Source organism: Equus asinus, chromosome X (assembly GCF_041296235.1).
Source record: "Equus asinus isolate D_3611 breed Donkey chromosome X, EquAss-T2T_v2, whole genome shotgun sequence".
Lineage (NCBI taxonomy): Eukaryota > Metazoa > Chordata > Mammalia > Perissodactyla > Equidae > Equus > Equus asinus.
The window spans coordinates 5,051,180-5,072,779 of NC_091820.1; the positions used below are offsets into that span (position 1 = coordinate 5,051,180).

At 43.2% G+C, this 21,600-nt stretch overlaps 1 protein-coding gene across 25 annotated transcripts in view; it reads right to left on the minus strand.

Annotated features, from left to right (window-relative positions):
* The window catches only part of PNPLA4 (patatin like phospholipase domain containing 4), a 135,136-nt gene that overhangs the window by 113,094 nt on the left and 442 nt on the right, over window positions 1–21,600 (minus strand). For 6 of the 25 annotated variants that reach the window (XR_011499616.1, XR_006526529.2, XM_044768173.2 and 3 more), the window contains exons 1-5: window positions 21,172–21,373; window positions 20,266–20,458; window positions 15,761–15,855; window positions 15,465–15,600; window positions 4,676–4,741 (exon numbers count right to left, since the gene is read on the minus strand). Coding sequence is in view for 20 of the 25 variants with exons in the window: in XM_044768173.2 (XP_044624108.2) it covers window positions 4,676–4,741; window positions 15,465–15,600; window positions 15,761–15,855; window positions 20,266–20,458; window positions 21,172–21,236 (555 nt within the window). In the remaining 5 variants the exon portion in view is untranslated. The other 19 variants (XR_011499613.1, XR_011499614.1, XM_070501986.1 and 16 more) reach the window with 14 other exon arrangements.

The window sequence follows — 21,600 nt, forward strand, 5'->3', positions numbered from 1 at the left end:
CACAGATAAGTCAATAATGACAGGATTAATAATCCATCACCCACGCAAAAGGCTCGATGGACTAGAGTAATATAATGATAAACTTTCTCTATATAATACAGAGTCAAAATATTACTTGAATTCTAACTCAGACCAAAAAAAAAAAACCTACAACTTTTCTTGTGATCTTCATATATCAGTTCTAGAGATTATCTCATTCTGTTATTCTGATATTGTAGTCAATACTGCTTCTATCAGTTAAAAAAAACCCCAACAGGGGCTGGCCCCGTGGCCGAGTGGTTAAGTTCGCGTGCTCCGCTGCAGGCGGCCCAGTGTTTCGTTGGTTCGAATCCTGGGCGCGGACATGGCACTGCTCATCAAACCACGCTGAGGCAGCGTCCCACATGCCACAACTAGAAGGACTCACAACGAAGAATATACAACTATGTACTGGGGGGCTTTGGGGAGAAAAAGGAAAAAATAAAATCTTAAAAAAAAAACAAAAAAAACCCCAACAACTTATTAGTTAGGAATTCCTCTTAAAATTCCTCATTCTTGTTCCAAACTGATGACAAGCACCTGTGAAAATGTGGCCTGACAGTATGCTTAGCTTATTTGATCACTGGAAGGAGGCCATATGCACTGAAAGAAAATTCATTAGACAAAAATATAAGACTGAACTTCCATTAATTTCTGTTCATTTATTCAACTGTTAATGAAGATTTAATATTAGCAGGGTGCTAAACATGGCCTTATAAGATGAAGCCAGGAAAGCTACAAAAACTTTTAAAAAATTTTAGAAAAATGAAGCAGTTTTCAAAGATGTCACAACACTTTAAATAACTGGGAGACAGTTTAGGAAGGAATCATACTGTTATTTGCTGTGGTTTAAGTTAACCTTAAGCCTTATGAAAGTATGAAACATTTAAGTGATTAATAATAAAAGATATTTTAAAAATAAAAATATTAGGTTCACAAATAAATGTGAGTACGATCCAGGCTGTTCGATACCTAGGCGGACACAAGGAGATCTGTGTACTGAGTAAGGGTGGCAGGGTGGAGCTGGACTCACCCTGTCTCAGCCGGGCCACACGGCCACCAGGCACTCCTCAGCCTCCCACGGCACCCCAGGGCACATGCAAGGAATGCCAGCTCCCTCTGTACCTCCTGCCGCGTGACCTCCAGCGCTGCAGAAAAACACCCAAAGCCAACGAACAAAACAAAACCGGAGCTCCGCGAAAACACTAAAACCTAGGAGAGGTGTTTTCAGCATGACGGCAAGTTTGTGTAATTTAAATTGTATGAAAAGCTCACACCCACAGTAAGCACTGCATTTAAAACAAAGTTCACATTTCCCTGAAAACAGAAAGAGTCTAGAAAATAACTTGGCCTAGAAAGCCTATTAAAGTGTGGGAGGAGATCAGGCTGATAGAGAGTCAGTAATAAGCAGAGAACGACACAGGCAAATGGTGGTTTTGTGGCTGCATAACTGAAGCTAGGTCTCGGAGCGCCCTGTCAATCACTGTGTGCATGGGGCTGCCCTTCTTCGCCTTCCTTCAACAACCAGGAAAATCGACTGCTTTCAGGAGACATTAGGTTCCATCCAACAACTAAGTCTGATGCGTCTACTATGCACAGATACGAGTAATCAGCAAGACCTTGTCAACCTGCCCAAGGTCAAGGGACTCAGGGTGACGGCCTCCATCTTTCTCACAGCTCTGGGCACTGTATTCCCTGCTGTTGATTGTGGCTGTCCTTCTATGCTCATGTCCAAGTATTCAATCATATAATGGGAAATTCAACTGAGGACATCTGACCCATTAACCATTCCTAGTTTGCAGGCCACACACCCAAGAAGTAGGGGTGGGGACAGATGGAAATAAAATGAGGGAGATACTTTTGAAAGGAATGAACAAGGCAAGGCAGGGCAAGAGGTACAGCAGAGATACAAACATTAGAGAGCATCCTGGGAAAGTCGCCCCCTTACTAGCTAGGTGACCTCAGTGAAATAGATGAACATCTCTGCATCTCAATTTCCTCATCTGCAAAATACAGGTAACAATCCCTACAACAGATAGGAGAGGATTCTGATAGAAAACAATAACAACAGAAGTTTTACTTCTTTTTCTGCAAAAAGGAATATGGACAGTGGATTGGTAAGCCACCCCCCCCAAGCCCCCACCAAATCATTCAGGGCCCACATCTTTCTAGCTCATAATTTGGCCATCATCAGGGTGTGATTTGTGATCTCATGAGCCACAATGGCTGCTGGGGCTCAAGTCATCACCTCTAAGTTCTGGGCAGCAAGAAGGAAAGAAAGGCATATAACCTCCCTTCCTGTAAATCCCACAGTAATTCGGTGTATATTTCATTGGCCAGCACTTAAATGGCTGGCCACACCTAGCTACAAGGGAAGCAGGGAAATGTCGCCTTTTAACTATACAGCACTAGATCCAGCTAAAAATTGGGGTTCTGTTACTAAGGAAGGAAAGGAAAGTATATGTTGGAAGAAAACTAGGAGCTTCCACCACCTGCACCTCTTTCATAATATAGTTATTAGTATTTAAACAAGGGAAATGTTTGGCATAGTCTTAGAGCATACGGGGCTCCTGGGACTCAGCTCTGTTCTAATCTTGACTCCAGCCTCCCTTTCCCCACATCCCACCTCTTACTATCACTTCAGATTCCACCTACATTCCACCTTCTCGGTCACTACCTCTTAATTATGGATTACATCAACAATTCTGACGACTCGAATTCTGAACTCCCTTTTCACGATAACATATAATCTCATGAAATTAGCTTTTTTTTTTTTTTTACCATTTAGCCATTTCTGTCATTATGGTATATTATAAAGCAATAATTTGAAGTAAAATCACTACATTTCAGATCATTATAAAATTAAAGTTCATAACATAAGGTTGATTTGATGGTATCTTTATTCAAAATTAATGTGTAAAAATAAATGTTGACTTTCACTCATACAGTAAGAGGGAAAATGCTACTTACTTTACAATAATTATGTAAAATGCAATGCCTCTCAAATAAATTTTTAAATGACAACATAGATCATGATCCTTGGGAACTAAAGATCTGTTAGCTCTGAGAGACAGTATCAAAAATAAGAAAAAACCCTGCTTTCCAGGGGCTGATGTTTAAATTATTTTATGTTGCTCTTAAAAAAAAACCAATGTATATTTTCTTTCTATCTGGTCACAAAGAGGGTTTTAGCCTACTGTACGTGAGCACATCACTGTGAACAATATATTGTATACATATGGCTAACAGACAGAGTTCAGATTGGACATAACAGTCACTCGCAGACTTTCCATCTCCGTCGTCTACACGGCCGCGCCAGTTGCTTACCCTCTCTTTACCTCACCCTCCTCAACTGTCCTTTTAGACATCATCCTGGGGCAGACCAGTTTGGGCCCAGAATCACACGGGAAACACAGAAGACTGGAAAGACCAGGAAAGCTCAAAGAAAGAAAATCGCAAGGACTGACAAGATCAGAACCCAGACAGGTCCCCCATCATATTAGGTGAGGGATGCAAAAACCAATTCCTTGTTTGTGAGACCATCGAGTCTTTGAGCACAGGCACAGTGCTGGACCCTCAAAGTGAATGAATGCATGAATGACAGACATGAAACCCTTCTCATGTACTCATTTATGAATAAATAAAGACGTATTATATATATAAACAACAAATGGCATTTATTCATCCATGAATATGTGTCTGATCTTGGGTATGTGCTAAACAGAGACTGTATTTGATTATAACATGCACATCTCTGATATGTATTAAATAGAGATTGTATTTGATCATACAAAGCATATCTCGGGCATGTGTTAGATAGTATATTTGATTACAAAATGCACATCTCTGGTATGTGTTAAATAGAGATTGTATTTGATCATAGAAAGCAGGCATGTGTTAGATACTGTATCTGATTATAAAATGCACATCTCTGGTATGTATTAAAGTGCGTGCAGGTGTGGGGGAGCGGCTAGAGTAGGTGGTGAACATTTCGTACAAACATGGTGAGAAGGCAGACGGGAGCTGGCTGAAATGTCCTTGGGCAGCACTGAGAGCAGACTGCAGGTGGACGCTCGCCTCTAAACGTCTCGGGGGAAAAAGCTGGCTTCCGGCCTGGAGGGCCAGCCCCAAGTGAGGGAAGCTCTCCTGGAATGAAGGCTGTTTCCCCTCCTCCTTGACAAACATCCTGGTGAGAGGAGGACCTGGGAGGGGGCTTGTGGCGCAGCAGGGTGTCTGACATAGGATGGGATGAAGTCTCGGGCTCTGTTTGGGAGGGTAGGTGTGAGGCACCCTGATCCTTTCCTTCTCCCACTCTGACAGTGCGGTTCCGTTTCTAGCTGTTTATGGAGGGGCTGTGAATAGGACTTTATCAGGAAAAAAAAAGTCTTTTACTCTTTTTTTTAAAAAAGTAAAGGGTTTAGATGGGATGAAAAAAGGAGCCTCCCAGTCAATCATTGTCAACTGCAAGACCTTGCCAATAAGGTACCACGGCCCCATAACTTGATTTTTTTTCTGTTGAGCAGAAACAAAACTACATATGAAAAGAAAATTACGTAAACTGATTAGGAGCCACCAGAATAATTATAAAATCGGCTCTTTCAAAGGAAACATATTGAACCGGGAACGCCTTGTAATTCTTCAGTGAGAGCAACATTACCTGCCCTCTGTATTCCACTGGATTCAGTCCCGCGTAAATAGGCACGAAGCTGCTGGCTAAGAGAACCTAGACGGATAAGAGAAAGACACAGTCAGGAGCATGGGCATTAACGCTCGCACGACAGATTTGATACAGTATTTACTGTAAAATTTTAAATTTTTTAAAAAATTAAAAAATCTACTCTGAAAAATTAAGTTCCATATATTTCAAGTGCACCATGGGACACACTTAAACAGAAGATAACATTTCAATATCTGAAAAGACCCTAGAGAGATGTGTACAACGCAATGTTCTCTGACTCAGTGGACTTCACCTGAGTGAAATCGGCATTTCAATCATAGACAACCAAGGTGTTATGAAATTAAAGCCCAGGTAAGTCTACATTCTGGAGTATGTACAGGGTGCAAATAAATTATTTACAATGTTCTATCATACACTGCAAAAATGGTTTTAAAGTTGCGCTCGTATTTTCCCGAGGAACAAACTCCTCTGGTTATTACAGAGGAGATTAGCCTGCAGCTCAGGGATGTTCGAATTTATGTCACCAGGATGTCACCAAGGGAGCAACACATTTTATGTGCTAGCGACATGGTCTGGATATACAACGAGACAGTGGCAGGGAGAGACACCAATTATACTTCATCTTCCATTTAAAAAGTCAAAAAAGATTGCTGTTTAAAATATGACCATTTCTTCCAACAGAAGAAGTCGGGGTCCGGGAGCTTTTCTGACATGCCCATGTTTTGTTCTGCAGTGGAGTTTCCAAATCCCTAGTCTTTATTTGGAAAGAGACAGCATTAGATACTGAATGTTTAAGCTATACTGTTTCAACCGAGAAGCAAAGACTCCATGGTTGGTTGTTGTCAAAGATTGCATGAGATTTCCTTTTTTTGGCATATATTATTCAGAAATGGACTGTGGCCCAAAAACTGATTTGTAAATCATCCATTTAGAATTATTTAAAACTAAGAGGGCATTTTCCCCAAAGAAGCTATTTCATAGATATGATTTCTGAGGTCAGCTCTCAAAGGCCAATTTGTTCTGAATTGCGACTAAATGATAGAGCCAGTCACCAGCATAACATGATTTCTACAGGAAAAATCCTCTCAGGTTGCCACTGGACACAGCTGGAACCCATTTATTTCTGCGCCATGTCCCTGGGACTTGGCACAGCTTTCTCACGCAGTGCTTCCTCCTCTACCACGTCTCCTGGCTCCTCACGGCCAAAAAGCCCGCTGCAGGGAGGGGTCTGCATCTCCTTCACGGAGCTGATACCCAACACATCCCTGCTGGCGGCTCTCCCTTCCCCGAGGTAGGAGTGAGGACCTCCTGTGCTTCCCCCCACTCTCAACAGTGGGAGAAACAAGGACTCCTCCATGTTGTTGGTGGCATGTTGGGTGCATGGGAGAGGTCCTGACTGTAACAGCTCCCACAGTAACGGGCTCCTGACGGGTGGCCCAGAAGCATCTGGGGCGTCAGATTTGGGTAGTGGCAAATTCATTGGTGTAAGGGCACAACAGGGGGACTCCAGCAGGAAAGAAGCAAGGAAGTGACAGGTGTTACATGTGCCTGTTGTGCCAGACTGGTGCTAAGTACCAGAACCAGGTACATAATTTGTGGGCCCAGAGTGAAATGAAAACACAGGTATTAAGAATTGCAAGATGTCGACAGTGCGGCATTAAACCAAGGCACAATGACACCCTTGCACAAGAGTCTTCAGAAGAAAAGTCAAACAGACATGCCACTAGCAAGGCATTCATCTCAAAATCTCAGAGGTCAATGCGCAGCATGACAGAAGAGTATGCCGTTACGTTAACCATGCCCGTTCCACAACAGGCAAAGCAGGAGTGAGCATCACCTGATCTCGGGTGATCCGTGGAAGATCACTTAAATCGGTGGGCAGACAGGGGGGAACCAAGCGCATTCAGGCCCAACCTTCCCAGCCCTCGGGGAGCGGTGACGTCAGTAGTTGGGTTTTTTTCAGAGAAAGGCTGTTTACAGTTACGGTGTCTGAGTGCACTGGAACTAAATTTGGCCCTATCATCAATTGGCTACTCCTTTAAAAAACACAATTACAGACTCTAGGTATGTTTTGCAAGCACAATGCAGCTATTTAATGAAGTTATTCGGCAAACTGCGACATTGCACCGTAGCAATAACTGGAACAATTTGTGGATAGTGCACATATCAGGAAATTACAGTACTTAGAGGTCTTTAAAGAACCAAAGAGGCTCTATAAATACAACGATTTATTTCACTATGCTGCACAGACATATGTGCCCTGCGGGGGGAAAAAAATCACTACCCTTACAGCCAGAATTATGTGGCTTTTTTCCCCCTGTGTCAAAGTATAATGTGAAGTTCACAAGTTAATGTTTGGAACTCTTTTGAGGTGTTTGGATGAAAAATGCTATCCAATTACTTTGCTACAGATAATAACAGTAAGAATCCTCCTAAATGATATGAAGAGTGCAATGAACTGGAAAATACCTGTCACTCCTCCAAATCAATGTATTTGTTCTGTCATAGCCTCTCTCCCTTTATATGGGCTGGTGATCTGTATATCAAACTACATTTAGTGGAAAATTAGCTTTTGATAGTTAAGAACTAAGCGGCTTTTCTTACTTGGAGTCAGCGTATTGCCATTTTATTACAAGCAAATAGGATCTTCTAAGGAAGGAGACAAAGGCTGACATTCTAAGGCCACTTAATAAAATATTATGCCTAACCATGTGCTTTTACTGTGTCTGACCTCATTGTTTTCCCAGTAAAACTTCTCTCACCAATAAATCTCAATACATCTAGAGCAGTGGTTCTCAACCAGGGGGTCTTAGCCCCCTGGGGACATTTAGCAATATCTGGAGACAGTTTTGTTTCACACTCTGTGTGGGGGTGGTCCTACTGGCATCTATTGAGTAGAGGCCGGGGTGCTTCTAAACATCCCACAATGTGCAGGACAGCCACCACCACAAAGAAGTATCGGATCCCAAGTGTCACGAGCACCACGGTTTGGAGCACTGAGACAGAAATCAGGGACCTCCCATTCAGACTCCATCACTGGCCCCAGCACCTTAAGCCTTACATGTAGCTTAAACCATTGATTTGGTTTTTGTTTCATTCTTACTAAATATACAATGATCAAAAGAAAAGTCAGTGACTTCCTGCAGCAACCGTATAAAACATTGCCAAGTGCATATTCAATACACGTTCTGACTGCTCTTTTCATTTTACATTTTATAGAAAAGGGGTGTTTACAAAATTATGTGGCCTGGCTTCCTTAGAGAATAAATTCTCAACAAGTTTCATTTATGCCTAAAGTTTACTGTGGAGTTTAATGAGAATCTGGCTGTTTATTCAGAACCTGCTGGTGTAGTTGAAATTCAAAGACAGATTCAAATTTATCTTCCCAAGTCTTCCCAAGATAATGACCAATCTTAAATTCAGTCCTTATTTCACCTTCCCATGGCTAAATGTGAGATCTTGCTGTAAGAGCATTCTCGCTAAGTACAAGGAAATTTAGGACATCATAGCAATGGAGACAGGGTGGCTCTTCCCAAGAGGGACAAGGTTCTGCAGGAAAGCTTTCCTTGGTACATATATCAAAGAGCATTCATGTATGACAAGACCATTTCAGATCATATATGTGCATCAGTCTTAAACACAAAGAATTCAATGATTTGTACTAATTCAGACAAGTGGTGGAACACCACCACTCTGCAGCATAGTTAATTTCAAAATCAGTTCTGGTCAGCTGTGGAGGTGACATGACTTTCTTTTAAACAAAGGATTTACCTCCCTAATTATGCTTTCCTGTAGGCTACTATTAAAATGTGCTTGGATTTCCTGATTGCATGTTTCGTTCTGAAGAAACATAGCCCAGAATAAAATCTGGCACTTGAAATGAATGAGTTGATTTGCAAAATGTATACATTTGGACATTCAGGGGATAATGCGTAGAGAGGCCCAGAAGTAAACGAATCGTGAAGCACCCATGATAAACATGAAGAGTTGGCAGCGATGAGACTCAGGAGAGCAAGGACCCCTGAAGGTTAGCAGGTGTACTTGGTAAGTACCCAAGAGTTGACGAAGCCCTTTTGCACATATTATTTCACTTGATCTTCGTAGCAGTTTGTGGGGTAGTTGGGACAGTGTGGATTCTATCTTACGGATGAAGAAACTAAGGTACTGACAAGTTGAGACTTGCCAAGGATCCCACAGTTCGTCAGCACAAGGCCTGGGCTTTTCCATCCCCAAAGTACCATCTGCCTTCGCAGAAACTATCTCACGTTGGCATTGATCTGTTGAAAGCAACTGGCCTGCAGGCATAAATGATCAGTGGATTTGATCCTCCGTGGGGACATTTTTACGTGTGCCCCCTCACCCCCAAAAAGGGTGTGGCATCCAAAATGAATCTCTGGTTGATGGGAAATAAAGGTGAGCTGTTTGGAGGAGGGAGTCTCCTGGGGCTCTGGTTTAACTATATAAAGGACTCTCCCCTCTGTAGGTCATCTCATAGCTGGTGGCAGCCGACATCACATATGTTTCCCTATCTCAGCACAGTCACTATTGGGGAGGAGGGGAGTGGTTGGCACAGATAAATTCTGGACAAATACCTGAAGATCACGTCTGTCTTATAATGGTATATAAAGAATCGAAAAAACTGAGGTTCTTAGTCCACTCAGGCTGCTATAACAAAATACCATAAACTGGGTGACTTAAAAAACAATAGTCATTTATTTCTCACAGTTCTGGAGACTGGGAAGTTGAAGATCAAGGTGCCTGCATATTTGGTGTCTGGTAATAGTCTGATTCCTGGTTCATAGACAGTGGTCTTCTCACTGTGTCCTCACATGGCGGAAGGGCCAGGGAGCTCCCCGGGGTCTCCTATAAGGGCACTGATCTCATTCCTGAAGGCTGCACCCTCATGACCCAAGCACCTCCCAAAGGCCACACCTCCTAATACCACCACAATGGGGGTTAGGATTTTAACATGAATTTTGGGGTGACACAAACATTCAGACCATAGCATTCAACCTCTGCTCCCCAAGATCCATGTCCTTGTTGCATGCAAAATACATTCATTCCATCCCAATAGCCAAAAAAGTCTTAACTTGTTCCGGCATCAACTCAAAAATTTAAAGTCCAAAGTCTCATGTAAATATCACCACGGTCAGGTAGGGGTGAGCCTCAAGGTGCCATTCATCCTGAGACAAAGTGCTCTCCAGGTGTGAACCTGTGAAATCAATCATGTTATGTGCTTCCCACTACAACGGCAGGACGGGCATAGGATGGACATTACCATTCCAAAAGAGAGAAATAGGAAAGAAAAAAGGGCAACAGGTCCTCTGCAACCCAATGGGGCAAATTCCATCAGACCCTAAGGTTGGAGAACAATCCTCCTAGGCTTGAGGCTTTGCCCTCCAGGCCCCTGGGGCAGGGGTCCTGCCCCTGCAGCTTTGCAGGGCAGCCCTGCCCCTACAGCAGCTCTGTGGCTGGTTCCCGCTCCACGGCAGTTCTCTACAGTGGCCCCAGCTCTGCACAGCTCTGTGACTGGGTCTCATGCCAGAAGCTTCCCAGAGTTGGTACCACCTCATGCCGATTGCTCTACAATCTGGGGTCTCAGTGGTAGCCTCGCCCCCGTGGCTCTGCCAGCATTGCCCTAGTGGGGGTGTCTGCAGGTCTTTCTTCCACTATCTTGGACAATGGTCCTGCTTCTGTTCTGAAGACTGATTAATCTCCTCATCAGATGGTTGTTTTGTGTCCATGTCCCATCCCCCGCTCCACCCGGCCTTTCTGTTCTGTTCTGAAGAAGCTCTCTCATTCTTTTCAACAAGGATAGGCTGAGAATGTTCCAAATCTTCAGTTCTGCTTCACTTTTGATGAACAATCCCATGTTGAAGTCATTTCTCTCCTCTTGCATTTTACTGTAAGCAGTCAAGAGAAACCAGGTCACTCCTTCAACACTTTGCTTAGAAATTGCCTCATCGAATATCCAGGTTCATTGCTCACAAGTTCTACCTTCCACAGAAGACTAGGGCTTGAAGACAATTCAGCCAGTTCTTTGCCACTTTATAACAAGGATGGCCTTTCCTCCGTTGTCCAATAACATTTCCTCATTTTCGTTTGAGACCTTATCAGAATGGCCTTTACCATCCATATTTCTACCCACATTCTGCTCACAACCACTTAGCAATCTCCAGGAAGATGGAGGCTGTTTCTCCAGCTCTCCTCTTTTCTTTGTGAGGACTCACCAGAATCATCTTTAAAGGTCTGTTCACGGCAATGCAGGCTTTCTCTAGTATGCATCTCAAAACTTCCAGCCTCAGCCCACTACCCAGTTCCAAAGCCTCTTCCACTCTTCTGGGTATTTGTGACAGAAGCAGCCCCACTTCTCAGTACCAATTTCCTGTCTTATTCCTTTGGGTTATAACAAAATACTATAAACTGGGTGGCCTATAAACAATAGACATTTACGTCTCACAGTTCTGGAGGCTCAGAATTCCAAGATTAAGGCACTGGTAGATTCAGTGCCCGGTGAGAACTCGCTTCTCACTGTGTCTTCACGTGGAAGAAGGAGTGAAGGAGCTCCCTGGTGTCTCTTGTATAAGGACACTAATCTCATTCATGAGGGCTCTGCCCTCGTGACCTAATCACCTTCTAAAGGTTCTACTTCCTAATACCATCACATCGGGGATTAGGATTTCAACATTTGAATCTTGCGTGGACACAAATATTCAGCCCATAGCACTGAGTTAAATCACCATGGACACAAAATTCAGAATACTATGGAAATCTAATCCCAAATAAAATGAATCTTTGGACCACACCATTGGTCAACAGAGGTTCTCAGAAAATAATCAACTATCATTGTACCTATCAAATGAAAGGACAATTTTTTCATTCACTAAAAACAATTTAAGTATGAATCATCACACTAAAGCAAATTTTTAAAAAAGAAGGCCAGTGGTGAAGAGGTGTAAAACCAATGACTTCAGGTGGCAAAACTTGGTAGTATTCCATTTCCTGAGATGTTATAGATGTAGGTTAGCACATTGTTCATGAACAAAGATGGGGAAAAAGGATTTAAAGAAGAAAATTTGTAAGAAAGGGTGAATCCTACTGAGTCTGCAGAAAAGGAAGTTGTGATTGAACACACAGTTTCATGACAGACTCAAATGGGGTGATGACCAACAATGTGTGTGGCTTATTATCTTAATCATTCATTATTTACTAAATATTGGCTGTATTCAACATGCATTTAGGGCTTTACTGTTTAAAACACACTTTTACATGCTCACGGTTGAGAACTGGGCTCAAACATAATTACAGCCACGTACTGCATAACAATGATTCAGTCAACGATAGACTACATATATGGCAGTGGGCCCATAACATTAGTACCATACAGCCTAGGTGTGTAGTAGGCTATACCATCTAGGTTTGTGTAAGTACTCTCTATGATGTTCACACAATGACAAAATCTCCTAACAATGCATTTCTCAGAACATATCCTTGTCATTAAGCAACACAAGACTGTAGTCCGTGAGGTCACTGTCAGGAAATGACTGACCTAGAGATGAACACTGGGAGATGTCCACAAAACAAGTAATAATCCAAGAGAGCATTTCAAAAGGACTTAAAGTACACACACACACGTAAGCTACAGGTTTCTAGCTGGATTTTCAGGCACCTAGACACCCTACCTGTAACACAAGGTAGCAGTCAGCCAACGGATAATGAAGACCCTGGCATTTTTTAAAAATCTAACTATTATGTAAAAGAATAAATGAGTTGATAAAAATCACCAATATTTAGTCCTCTCCCACATTCCTTACTGGCTACCAATTGCTATTTGGCATACTCTACCTCTGGTTTCTGTTTCTCTCATCTAGAGAATTTCCAGATAGTTGAAAGTAAACCCAGGCCTGTGTGATCAGAGCCAGGTATGTAAAGCTCCCAGAGACTCAAGTTCCACATTGCAGGCCTACTTCTACTCTCGGCTTGGGGAACCCCCCGTCTCTACCGGAGGGAAGTGGAAGGACGGGCAGGCGGCTTTCTTCTCTCCCTCCCCACTGACCAGATGGTCAGAACGACCACCGCACACGATACCACCCCAGACAATGTTCTCCCACTGGCCTCTTCTTTCATCAGAACACATAAGCTTGATAACGTCACTACCCAGAAGGGGGATTTCTTTCGTTTTCCTTCCACGCCTTTTCCTTTTCCCTGGTCTAGTTCTCACCCAGTTTTACTCCTTTGAACTAAATGTTTCATGAGTATTCCAGGAAGATATTTCAGACATTTTAACAGCCACCATCTGCTATCAACCAACTATCTATCTTTCCTTTTTTGGTTCTGTAAAAGGTTAGAGAATTCTACTAAACATTTAAAATGCTTTCTGTATAACCTAGGAAAGATGCAATTATTCTCCTTACGAGGTATTACACATTTGTGTCAACTATTTCTCTTCTGTTCAGTGAACTCAAGTAATTACACCAATCTCTGAATAGTTATTATCAAAAACAAAGCAAATTGAAAAAAATCATGTTTACTACTGCAACAGTTTTCTATTGCTGCTACAGCAAATTACCACAAACTTAGAGGCTTAAAACAACATAGATTGATGACCATGTGGTCTAGAGGTCAGCATCTGGCACGGGTCTCACCAGGGCAAACCGGGGTGTTGGCAGGGCTGCCTTCCTTTTGGGAGGTGCTGGAGGAGAATCCGTTTCCTGCTCATTCAGACATTGGCAGGATTCAGTTCCATCCAGCTGTAGGACTGCGTGCCCTCTGCCTTGCTAGCTGTCAGAGGGGAGCAGTCCTTGGCTCCTAGAAGCCTCCGTGCTCTCCTCGCAGGAGAGCTCTACATCTCAGAACCAGCAACGGTGCATGGAATCCAGGAAAAGTCTTCACTTTTAAGGACTCCCATGCTTAGCGTCGGTCCACTCAGATGATCCAGGATCATCTCTCCATCTAAGACCCTTACCTAAATCTGATCTCTAAAATTCCTTTTACCATGTAAGGGAGCATAGCCATAGGTGCTGGGGATTTGGGTGTGGACAATTTGGGGGCCGTTTTCAGCTGACCACATTTCCACATAAAAGGAACTGAGAGGAGAGTAATGTTATCCAGCCTGCGGTGTAATCAAGCACAATGTTAGAGACCCGGACTGTAGTCCCAGCTGGGCCACTAACCAGCTAAATTATTTTGTCCAGGTTATCGAGTGTGTGGGATCCAGATTCTTTGTTCTTTTGTTTTAATAGATGCCACCTGACTTCATTTAATTATTCTTTGTATTCATTGATTGAACGAATATTGATGGGGTTGGCATTGTGCCAGGTGCTGGCACTAAAGCAGTGGACAAAACAGAGTAATCTCTGCCCCTTTGGTGCTTACGTTCTAGTGAAGGAGAGCAGACAACAAAAACTAAATAAATTAAAGCAGTAAAATACAGAGTATGCTGAACAGGAGGGGAGCAAGGAAACACCAGGGCTCCAACGCTGCAGATGGAGTAGCTAAGGGCAGACTCAATGAGAAGGCACTGCTGTGGGGAGAATTCCCCTCTTGTTTAAGGACACGATGAAAGGTAGTCTTGTTCCCATACAAACCAGAAGGGGTATTCCATCCCATCGCGAGCCTTATGTATCTATATTGGGCATTGACAATTTGTAACAATTCAGGCATGGACTGACCACCTTCTCCCTTCATATTTTGCAAGTCTACATAAGATTATAGAAAAATGCCTTTTTCTAACACACACTATTAATTTATAAGTGAGAGACTGGCGTAATCAGTATACTGAGTAAAAATATTCTAATCTGTTAAGTCACAAAGTAATTTTACTTGTCAGTTCAACATTTCATTAGGTATTTCAAATTATATCATTCAAATGTGAAATTTGAACAGTAAGATTCACTAGTAAAAATCAATGCATTTATCATCTCATTCAGGTGGAACTTTTACCACTCATTTTCAACCCACCACCGTCTGCTGTATCCAAACATGCATTCTCCACATTACGTGAAGCTCGCAATGATTCCTACACAAGGAAAAAGAAAGAAAAAATTGTCTGGCTTTTCTAAGAAAAGCACAGCCTTCCCAATTTACAAATCTGTCATGTATTACCTTAGAAAGCGCATTGTTATATGCGAGTGATTCTGCTCAAGTATTTCCCAGGGATAATGAATTCTCAACCAACCAACTTTCAAATGTGTTTGGATAGAAAGGTCTCAAAACAAAATGGAAGAAATGAAATGGAACATGAGATTGAAAAGTTAAGAGACCTGGGTTCCAGAGTCGGTTCCCACTGGCAATCAGTACCACTTGGGCATGCCACAGGAAATCTTTCTATCTGTCTCTTCTGTTAAAAAAACAATAAAAGGGCAGTGGTCACACCTGTCCTACCTGATTTCCAGCAGGATTGTGGAAGGACTGAATAAGATGGCATGTGTACAAAGTCTTACATGAACCGCAAAGTGTTAGCTCCATAAGTTTAAGGAAGTGTTACTGTCACTAAACCGCATCAGTGACCTGCTTCACGGATCAGCACGAACATCACAAGAAAAACACTGAGCAAGCACGGGAGGCCTCTGGAGCTGCGTGGCTTGAGGTGGCCTTGGAGGGATGCTGGTTGATCCATTCAGCAAACAGTTTACTGAGCACTTATCATCTTGATAAGTGCTTGATACGAAACACCAGATCAAAGGAACGTGGTGATGCTCGTTGCTTGTGAGAAGTATTTAAATCAGCATGAGCTGACTCCTTCAAAAGTGAAATGCGGCCGTGTTACCTTAATGAGGTCTTCCCTGGAGGAAAAACTTGAGACTAAGTAATTTTCTCTGGTCTTGGTGTTGGTGATGGATACGTGCAGTCGGTTGTGGGCCAGCTCGTGAGCGTTGTGGGGGAGAATCGACTCCATTCCACCTCTAAAGAAGAAAAAGTGACCCGTATTATTCACCTTTAATTATTGAACACCTTGTAAATATTTTAGAAGAGAGAATGCTGAGCTGAGTTTGCCACAGTTTATATAGAGTCTCCTCAGCATGCTGTCTTCACGTGCTTTGGGGGAATGTACAATATACGTACCTCAATCGGGCCATGAAATCATAGCCGGGTGTTACTGCCCCGAAAGACTGCCTTCGGACTTCTTCAGCAAACTTGTAGGTGAATTCATTACATTCCTGAAACAGAAAATGAATAGGTGACCCTACGTTTTGTCAAAAACATTTCATTCTGGGGCTGGCCCCGTGGCCGAGTGGTTAAGTTCGCGCGCTCCGCTGCAGGCAGCCCAGTGTTTCGTTAGTTCGAATCCTGGGCGAAGACATGGCACTGCTCGTCAGACCACGCTGAGGCAGCGTCCCACATGCCACAACTAGAAGAACCCACAACGAAGAATACACAACTATGTACTGGGGGGCTTTGGGGAGAAAAAGGAAAAAATAAAATTTAAAAAAAAAAAAAAAAATTTCATTCTGGTTGCAGAACTCTGTGCTGATCACACAAGCCACCTGGACTCTAAAAACCCAAGGCCAGACTTTGGATGCCACACTCCACAGGTGCAGGAATCCCCACCTGGCCTGGTCCTCAGCCACCACTCCTGGTCCCCAGGCAAGCTATGTGTTCTTCCAGTTCCACTCTCATTTTTGCTTTTAAAATCCCTTCAAATGGCATTGCCCACATTTGGAAAATCCTTGAAGGCTCCGTTCTAATTCTAATTTAGCATATTCTTCTACAGATTTCTTCGATTAACCTCTTCTCCCACCCCAATGCTGTGCCCTCAGAAACATTTCAATCGCAGCTCTGCAACAGTGCTGATTAGTAATGACGACACCAACATTAGAGAAAGGAGTCATAATGACCACTGTTTGCAAGCACTGCATCAGTCTCTGGAGATCAGTCTTGGGCACGAGTATTTCGTAAAAGTCCCCCAGGCAGGTCTAATGGACAGCCAGGGCTGGGATCCAGTGATGAGGCCCCTGTCAGCTCATCTTCACATAACCCCGCAAGAAGGGTGTGATCACCCACTTGACAGGTAAGAAAACTGAGGCTTGGAGAGATTAAGAGTCTTTCCCAATATCTCATCAAAAATCAGTGTCAGAGGCAGGATTTGAACCCAGGTCTGTCTTTCATTTATTAATGAATTCATTCAGCAACCTCCCAGCACCAGACCCTGGGCTGGGCACTAGGACTTGGCCAAGAATGAGATACGAAGAGCTCCTGCCCTCATGGGGCTTAGGAGTGCCTCAATGAGTAGATCACAGAGAGCTAGGAGAGCATCCATGTGAGAGGCAGAATCAAGCCCCACCTTCCCCCAAACACACCAACATTCCAGTGCCTAGAACCCATGAATACGTTCCCTACATGACAAAAGGGACTTTGCAGGTATGATCAAGTCAAGGATTTTGAGATGGGGAGATGATCCTGGATTATCCAGGGCCCCATGTAATCACGGGGGTCCCTATAAGTGAAAAAGGGAGGCAGGAGCGTGGAGTCAGAGAGAATGTGAAGATGCTGTGGGGGTCAGAATAGGCCACCCCAAAATGTATCCCTTTGGCTTGATTATTTTTAAGGACAAAAGACTCTAAAAGAAACTTTGACCTGCCCCTTAACTGCCTAAAAGAATTTAAGATAGAAGACCTGTTCCAGGAAGGAGCTAACACCATAGATAACTATAGTATAACATAAACTAGGTGTGGTAGACAGGGAGGAACCTTCAAGGGCTTTTTAATCAAAGTCCTCTCCACTCTCATTGTCTTCGCAAGGCATGATCCACATTTGTTTACCAGACATTTGCTTTTCCGTCTCCATGTAAATTGCCTTCCTCCCCTTGGAAGTCCCAAACCAATACCCCCAACACCCTCCTTTTGTCTTTGCTGAAGATGTTTAAGGTGGTGGGTTCCACCATTTTGGTGAGTTACTCAGTTTTCCTGGGTCTCTCCCATGTATTCATGCTATTAAACTTTGTTTGATTTTCTCCTGTTATTCTGTCTCATGTGAATTTAATTTTTAGATCAGCCCAAGGACCTAGAGGGTAGAGGACTAGTTCTTCCTCCTTAGAATGCTATAGTTAGGCCTTTAAAGATGGAGGAAGGTGCCATGAGCCAGGGAATGCAGGCAGCCTCTAGAATCTGGAAAAGGCAAGGAAACTGATTCTCCCCGAGAGCCTCCAGAGGGAGCATGGACGTGCTGACACTTTGATTTTAGTCACTGAGAACTTCTCAGTACCCCAGAATTGTAAGAAAATAAATGTGCATTGTGTGAAGCCACTAAGTTTATGGTCATTTATTGCAGAAGCAACGAGAAATAATACTGAGTCAACCTCCAACTTCAGGGGTCACAAAGGATTTGCTCCAACATGACATCTGGGCTGAGACCTACAATATGAACAGGAGTTGGACAGGAGACAGAGGTGGAAGATGATGACAGGCAAAGACAACAGCGAGGACTACCCAGAGAGGAGCACAGACTAGAAAGGCATCATCAGCAAGCCATGAGAGCGCTCAGTCACACAGCCCATGAGGCAGGCTGAGAAATCCCGACCCCATCCTAAATCAGCAAGGAGCCCCCGGGGTGTGGGAGGGGGAAGTGCGGGGGTGAGCATCAGACATGTGCTCGGGTAAACTCAGTCTAAGTGCTGTCAGGTGGGTGGTTTGTAGGCCACAGGAGTGGAGGCAGGAAGGAAGCCACTGTAGGCTTCTAGGTGACAGAAGGGGGTCGCCCCCCAAATATGTGCTCTTTCTCCTAAGCTAGACTGCCCACTGAGCTTCTTTTCTTGTATTAATTTTAGTTACACACACACACACACCTCTGACCAGACTGAAAACTTATTAAGGAATGGCCTTACTCATCTTTGAGCTCCCCACTCTGTGTAGCCATGCCCTGCTAATTGTGAGGGCTGAGGAAAGGCCCACAGCACTGAGCTCGGAACATGTCAATATCTAAATTCACCCACCACCTAAAATACACCCGGCGTCAGGTGCTCCTCTTAATTATACATGCATAAGCTCAGAACTAGATTAATTACTCCCATATTTGTCACAACACCACAAAGTTCGAGGAACTTACACCATGAGCGAGAACTGAGCTAACGGGGATTCAAGTAGGTAGAAAATAGTTTGCTAGAAAGACTCAAAATGATCCTACGAGTGGTATATTTCAAATGCTACAAAGAAATAACCTCAAGTCAAATGGCTGAAAATTTATTTCAAAAAAGGAGAAATGTGGATGTCCTAGGTAAATACAGAGAATCATTTTCCATCTTCCAATGTGAGCACCCAATAGACTTACCCTCTCCAGTTTATTGAAAAAATAAATAAGAACGGGTAATCTGACTTGAAAATATGGTGATTTCAAGTGTAAATTCAAGTAAACCATTCAATGTCTGAACACCACAGTTTTCAGTTAAGTGGCTGTATTATAGTATTTCCAAATCACATTAATTCTAAATCACACTTAATACATTTCTACGTCTGCTGAGGATTCGAAACCAAGTCTACTCAACTCCAAAGTTCAGGATTTGCTCCCACCTAAGGGAAAGACTGCAACAAACAGGAGTCAACGGCCCCTTAGTAGCTCCTGCTTCTGAAAGGAAACAAACTTGAGAAGGAGCTAGCTTGCAACTCAAACACAGGATTCTGCTAGTTTGGGGGGAGTTTTCACACTGTTTTATAGTTTCCCTGATTTCCAGTTCTCACGCTGTACAAGCTCTAAAGTTTTTAATCACTTTTCTAGTTCCTTATGAAGCAACCACACAGACTGGAAGAAAAGAGGAGTGGATTTTTGAATAACTGGGCTCAAACCCAGTTTCTCTTCCATAAGCAGATTTGAGAACGAGATTTTGGATGGTTAAAATTTTGCAGTTTTGAAATTTTAAATGTGACAAATTCACTCTTGGGAATGAATGTGTTAATCATTATTTGATTATTGTTCTAAGACACTAGAGTACTAGAGTATGTAAGTAATTAACAAATATATTTTCCACCTACAGGAGCCAGCTCTCACAGTCAGCAAATGCATAATCACTGTCTAGAAGCAGAAAACAGATTTTTAAAACATAAATTGCATTAAATAAAATACTTAATGAAGGCTTATTTTTATTATATCTGGATAAACTGGAATTCAGGGCTTCTTGCTATGAGAATGAAAAACAAATTCTAATATCATTCTACTTGATAGAAATTATGGGCCCACATTTTAATGTATAAACCTATTTGTAAATAGGAGCGAGCAAAGAGTCATTGGCCACATGTTCAAGGCCTTGAAAAGAGGCCTTGTGTCCTTGTCATGATCAGATAAGGAAGAAATATCCTTTGCTTGAGAGAAACACAGCTGGAATCATAAGACTAAATAAACTCTCAAGAGTAAAATAAGGCATTTTATTTCTTTGTCTCCTGTCACCAAAAATAATCTTCTTTTCCAAAGCCAGAGCACAGATCCCTAATGATTAAATTTTAAAAGAAAAGCATTCACCTTTTCTGTTTCCCAGGCAAAGGATTATTTCTCTGCAGTTAACTTAGTAGAGCTAACATTCATCTTTGCTGTTTGATCTTAATTTCTCGATGAGGAACACAGCCTAGTTACTACTTAATTACCTCTATTTTTTCTGGTGCTGTTAGCAGGACAGAAGCAACCAAGGATCCCGCAGAGGCGCCGGCAAAGGCCTTGACATCCTTCAGGAGCTTTTTGCCATGCCTGCATAGTGCAGATGCTGCCCCCAAGTGGTAAATGCCCAGAAATCCACACGCTGCAAACGACAAGTTGATGTGCTTCATTCTAGCTGCAAAACTGGCCATACAAAAACCCAAAAATGCTGTAAGTTGGTATAATGTATTCCACATGCTGTGTAGTCTTATCATCATTCCAAGCCTGTCTTCTAATAGATAATTCTTTGTTCTAAGCACAGTATTTTCAATTAAAGTCTAATTAAACACCCAAACCTTTCAAGGAAACTTTTTTCCCTCTCTCACCTTGACTCAATATAGTTTTATTAACTAAAAAAAGTGACATTCCATATATATATAGATTATGCAATGTATTATTTAATTACTGGACAAAAGAAAAGATGGATAAATTCTATTCGGCAAGGCATTTGGTCTTTTTTCTTGTCCTTTTGAAACCTTTGGGGGGTGGGCTACTATTGTGGAAAGGTGAAATCATTACAGACTGTAGCAAATTCCAAATGAAGGACACCTTTGCTCCTTGCAAGTGCATCAGTACATTTCAAACAGAAGTGCTCGCCTCCACCCCACATTTCCATTGCGAGCATCCAGAATTTTTTAAAAAACTGATGCCCACAATTATTCAATAATGCAATAAGCAATTACCCAACAATGCAATATATTATACAGCCAAGTTTCTCAACACAAACTGAGGTCATGACTGGCAAGGGCAATTGAAGGCTTAAGGAAACGTTATCCGCACCACTTGATGTTTGCCCAAGCCTCAGTGGGCAGGATTTCACCACGTGGATGAATTCCTGGCCCCACAACGCTGCTCACTTGGACGCCCTCAGGGCTTCCCCGAGTCTCCGGGACCCCGATTCCGAGACCTTCAGATTAAGCATAGACCCCAGCTTCGATTCTAGGAACCTAAAGCCATTGTTTCATGCACGAAGCCGGGCCCTGCGCGGGAGGAAGCTGAGCCCCTGCAGCCGAGCCCCGGTTTTGGTTTAATTTCTGCAGATCGGAGGGAGGGGCGAGGTCGGGCGCTTAGTGCCCAAGTAGCGGGCCCAGCCCGCGCAGGCCCGGTGCCCGCCCGCGGCCTGGCGGCGGCAGGGTACAAGTCACTGCCGCACCAGCCCCGGAAGGTCCCGCCCCGAGGGCGGCCTCGGGGGGCCGAAACCCACCGCCCGCCCGCCCGGCGCTCCGCCCTACCAAAGCAGGCCTGAGGCACTTCCGTGTTGAACGCCCTCCCCCCCGCCCACTTAA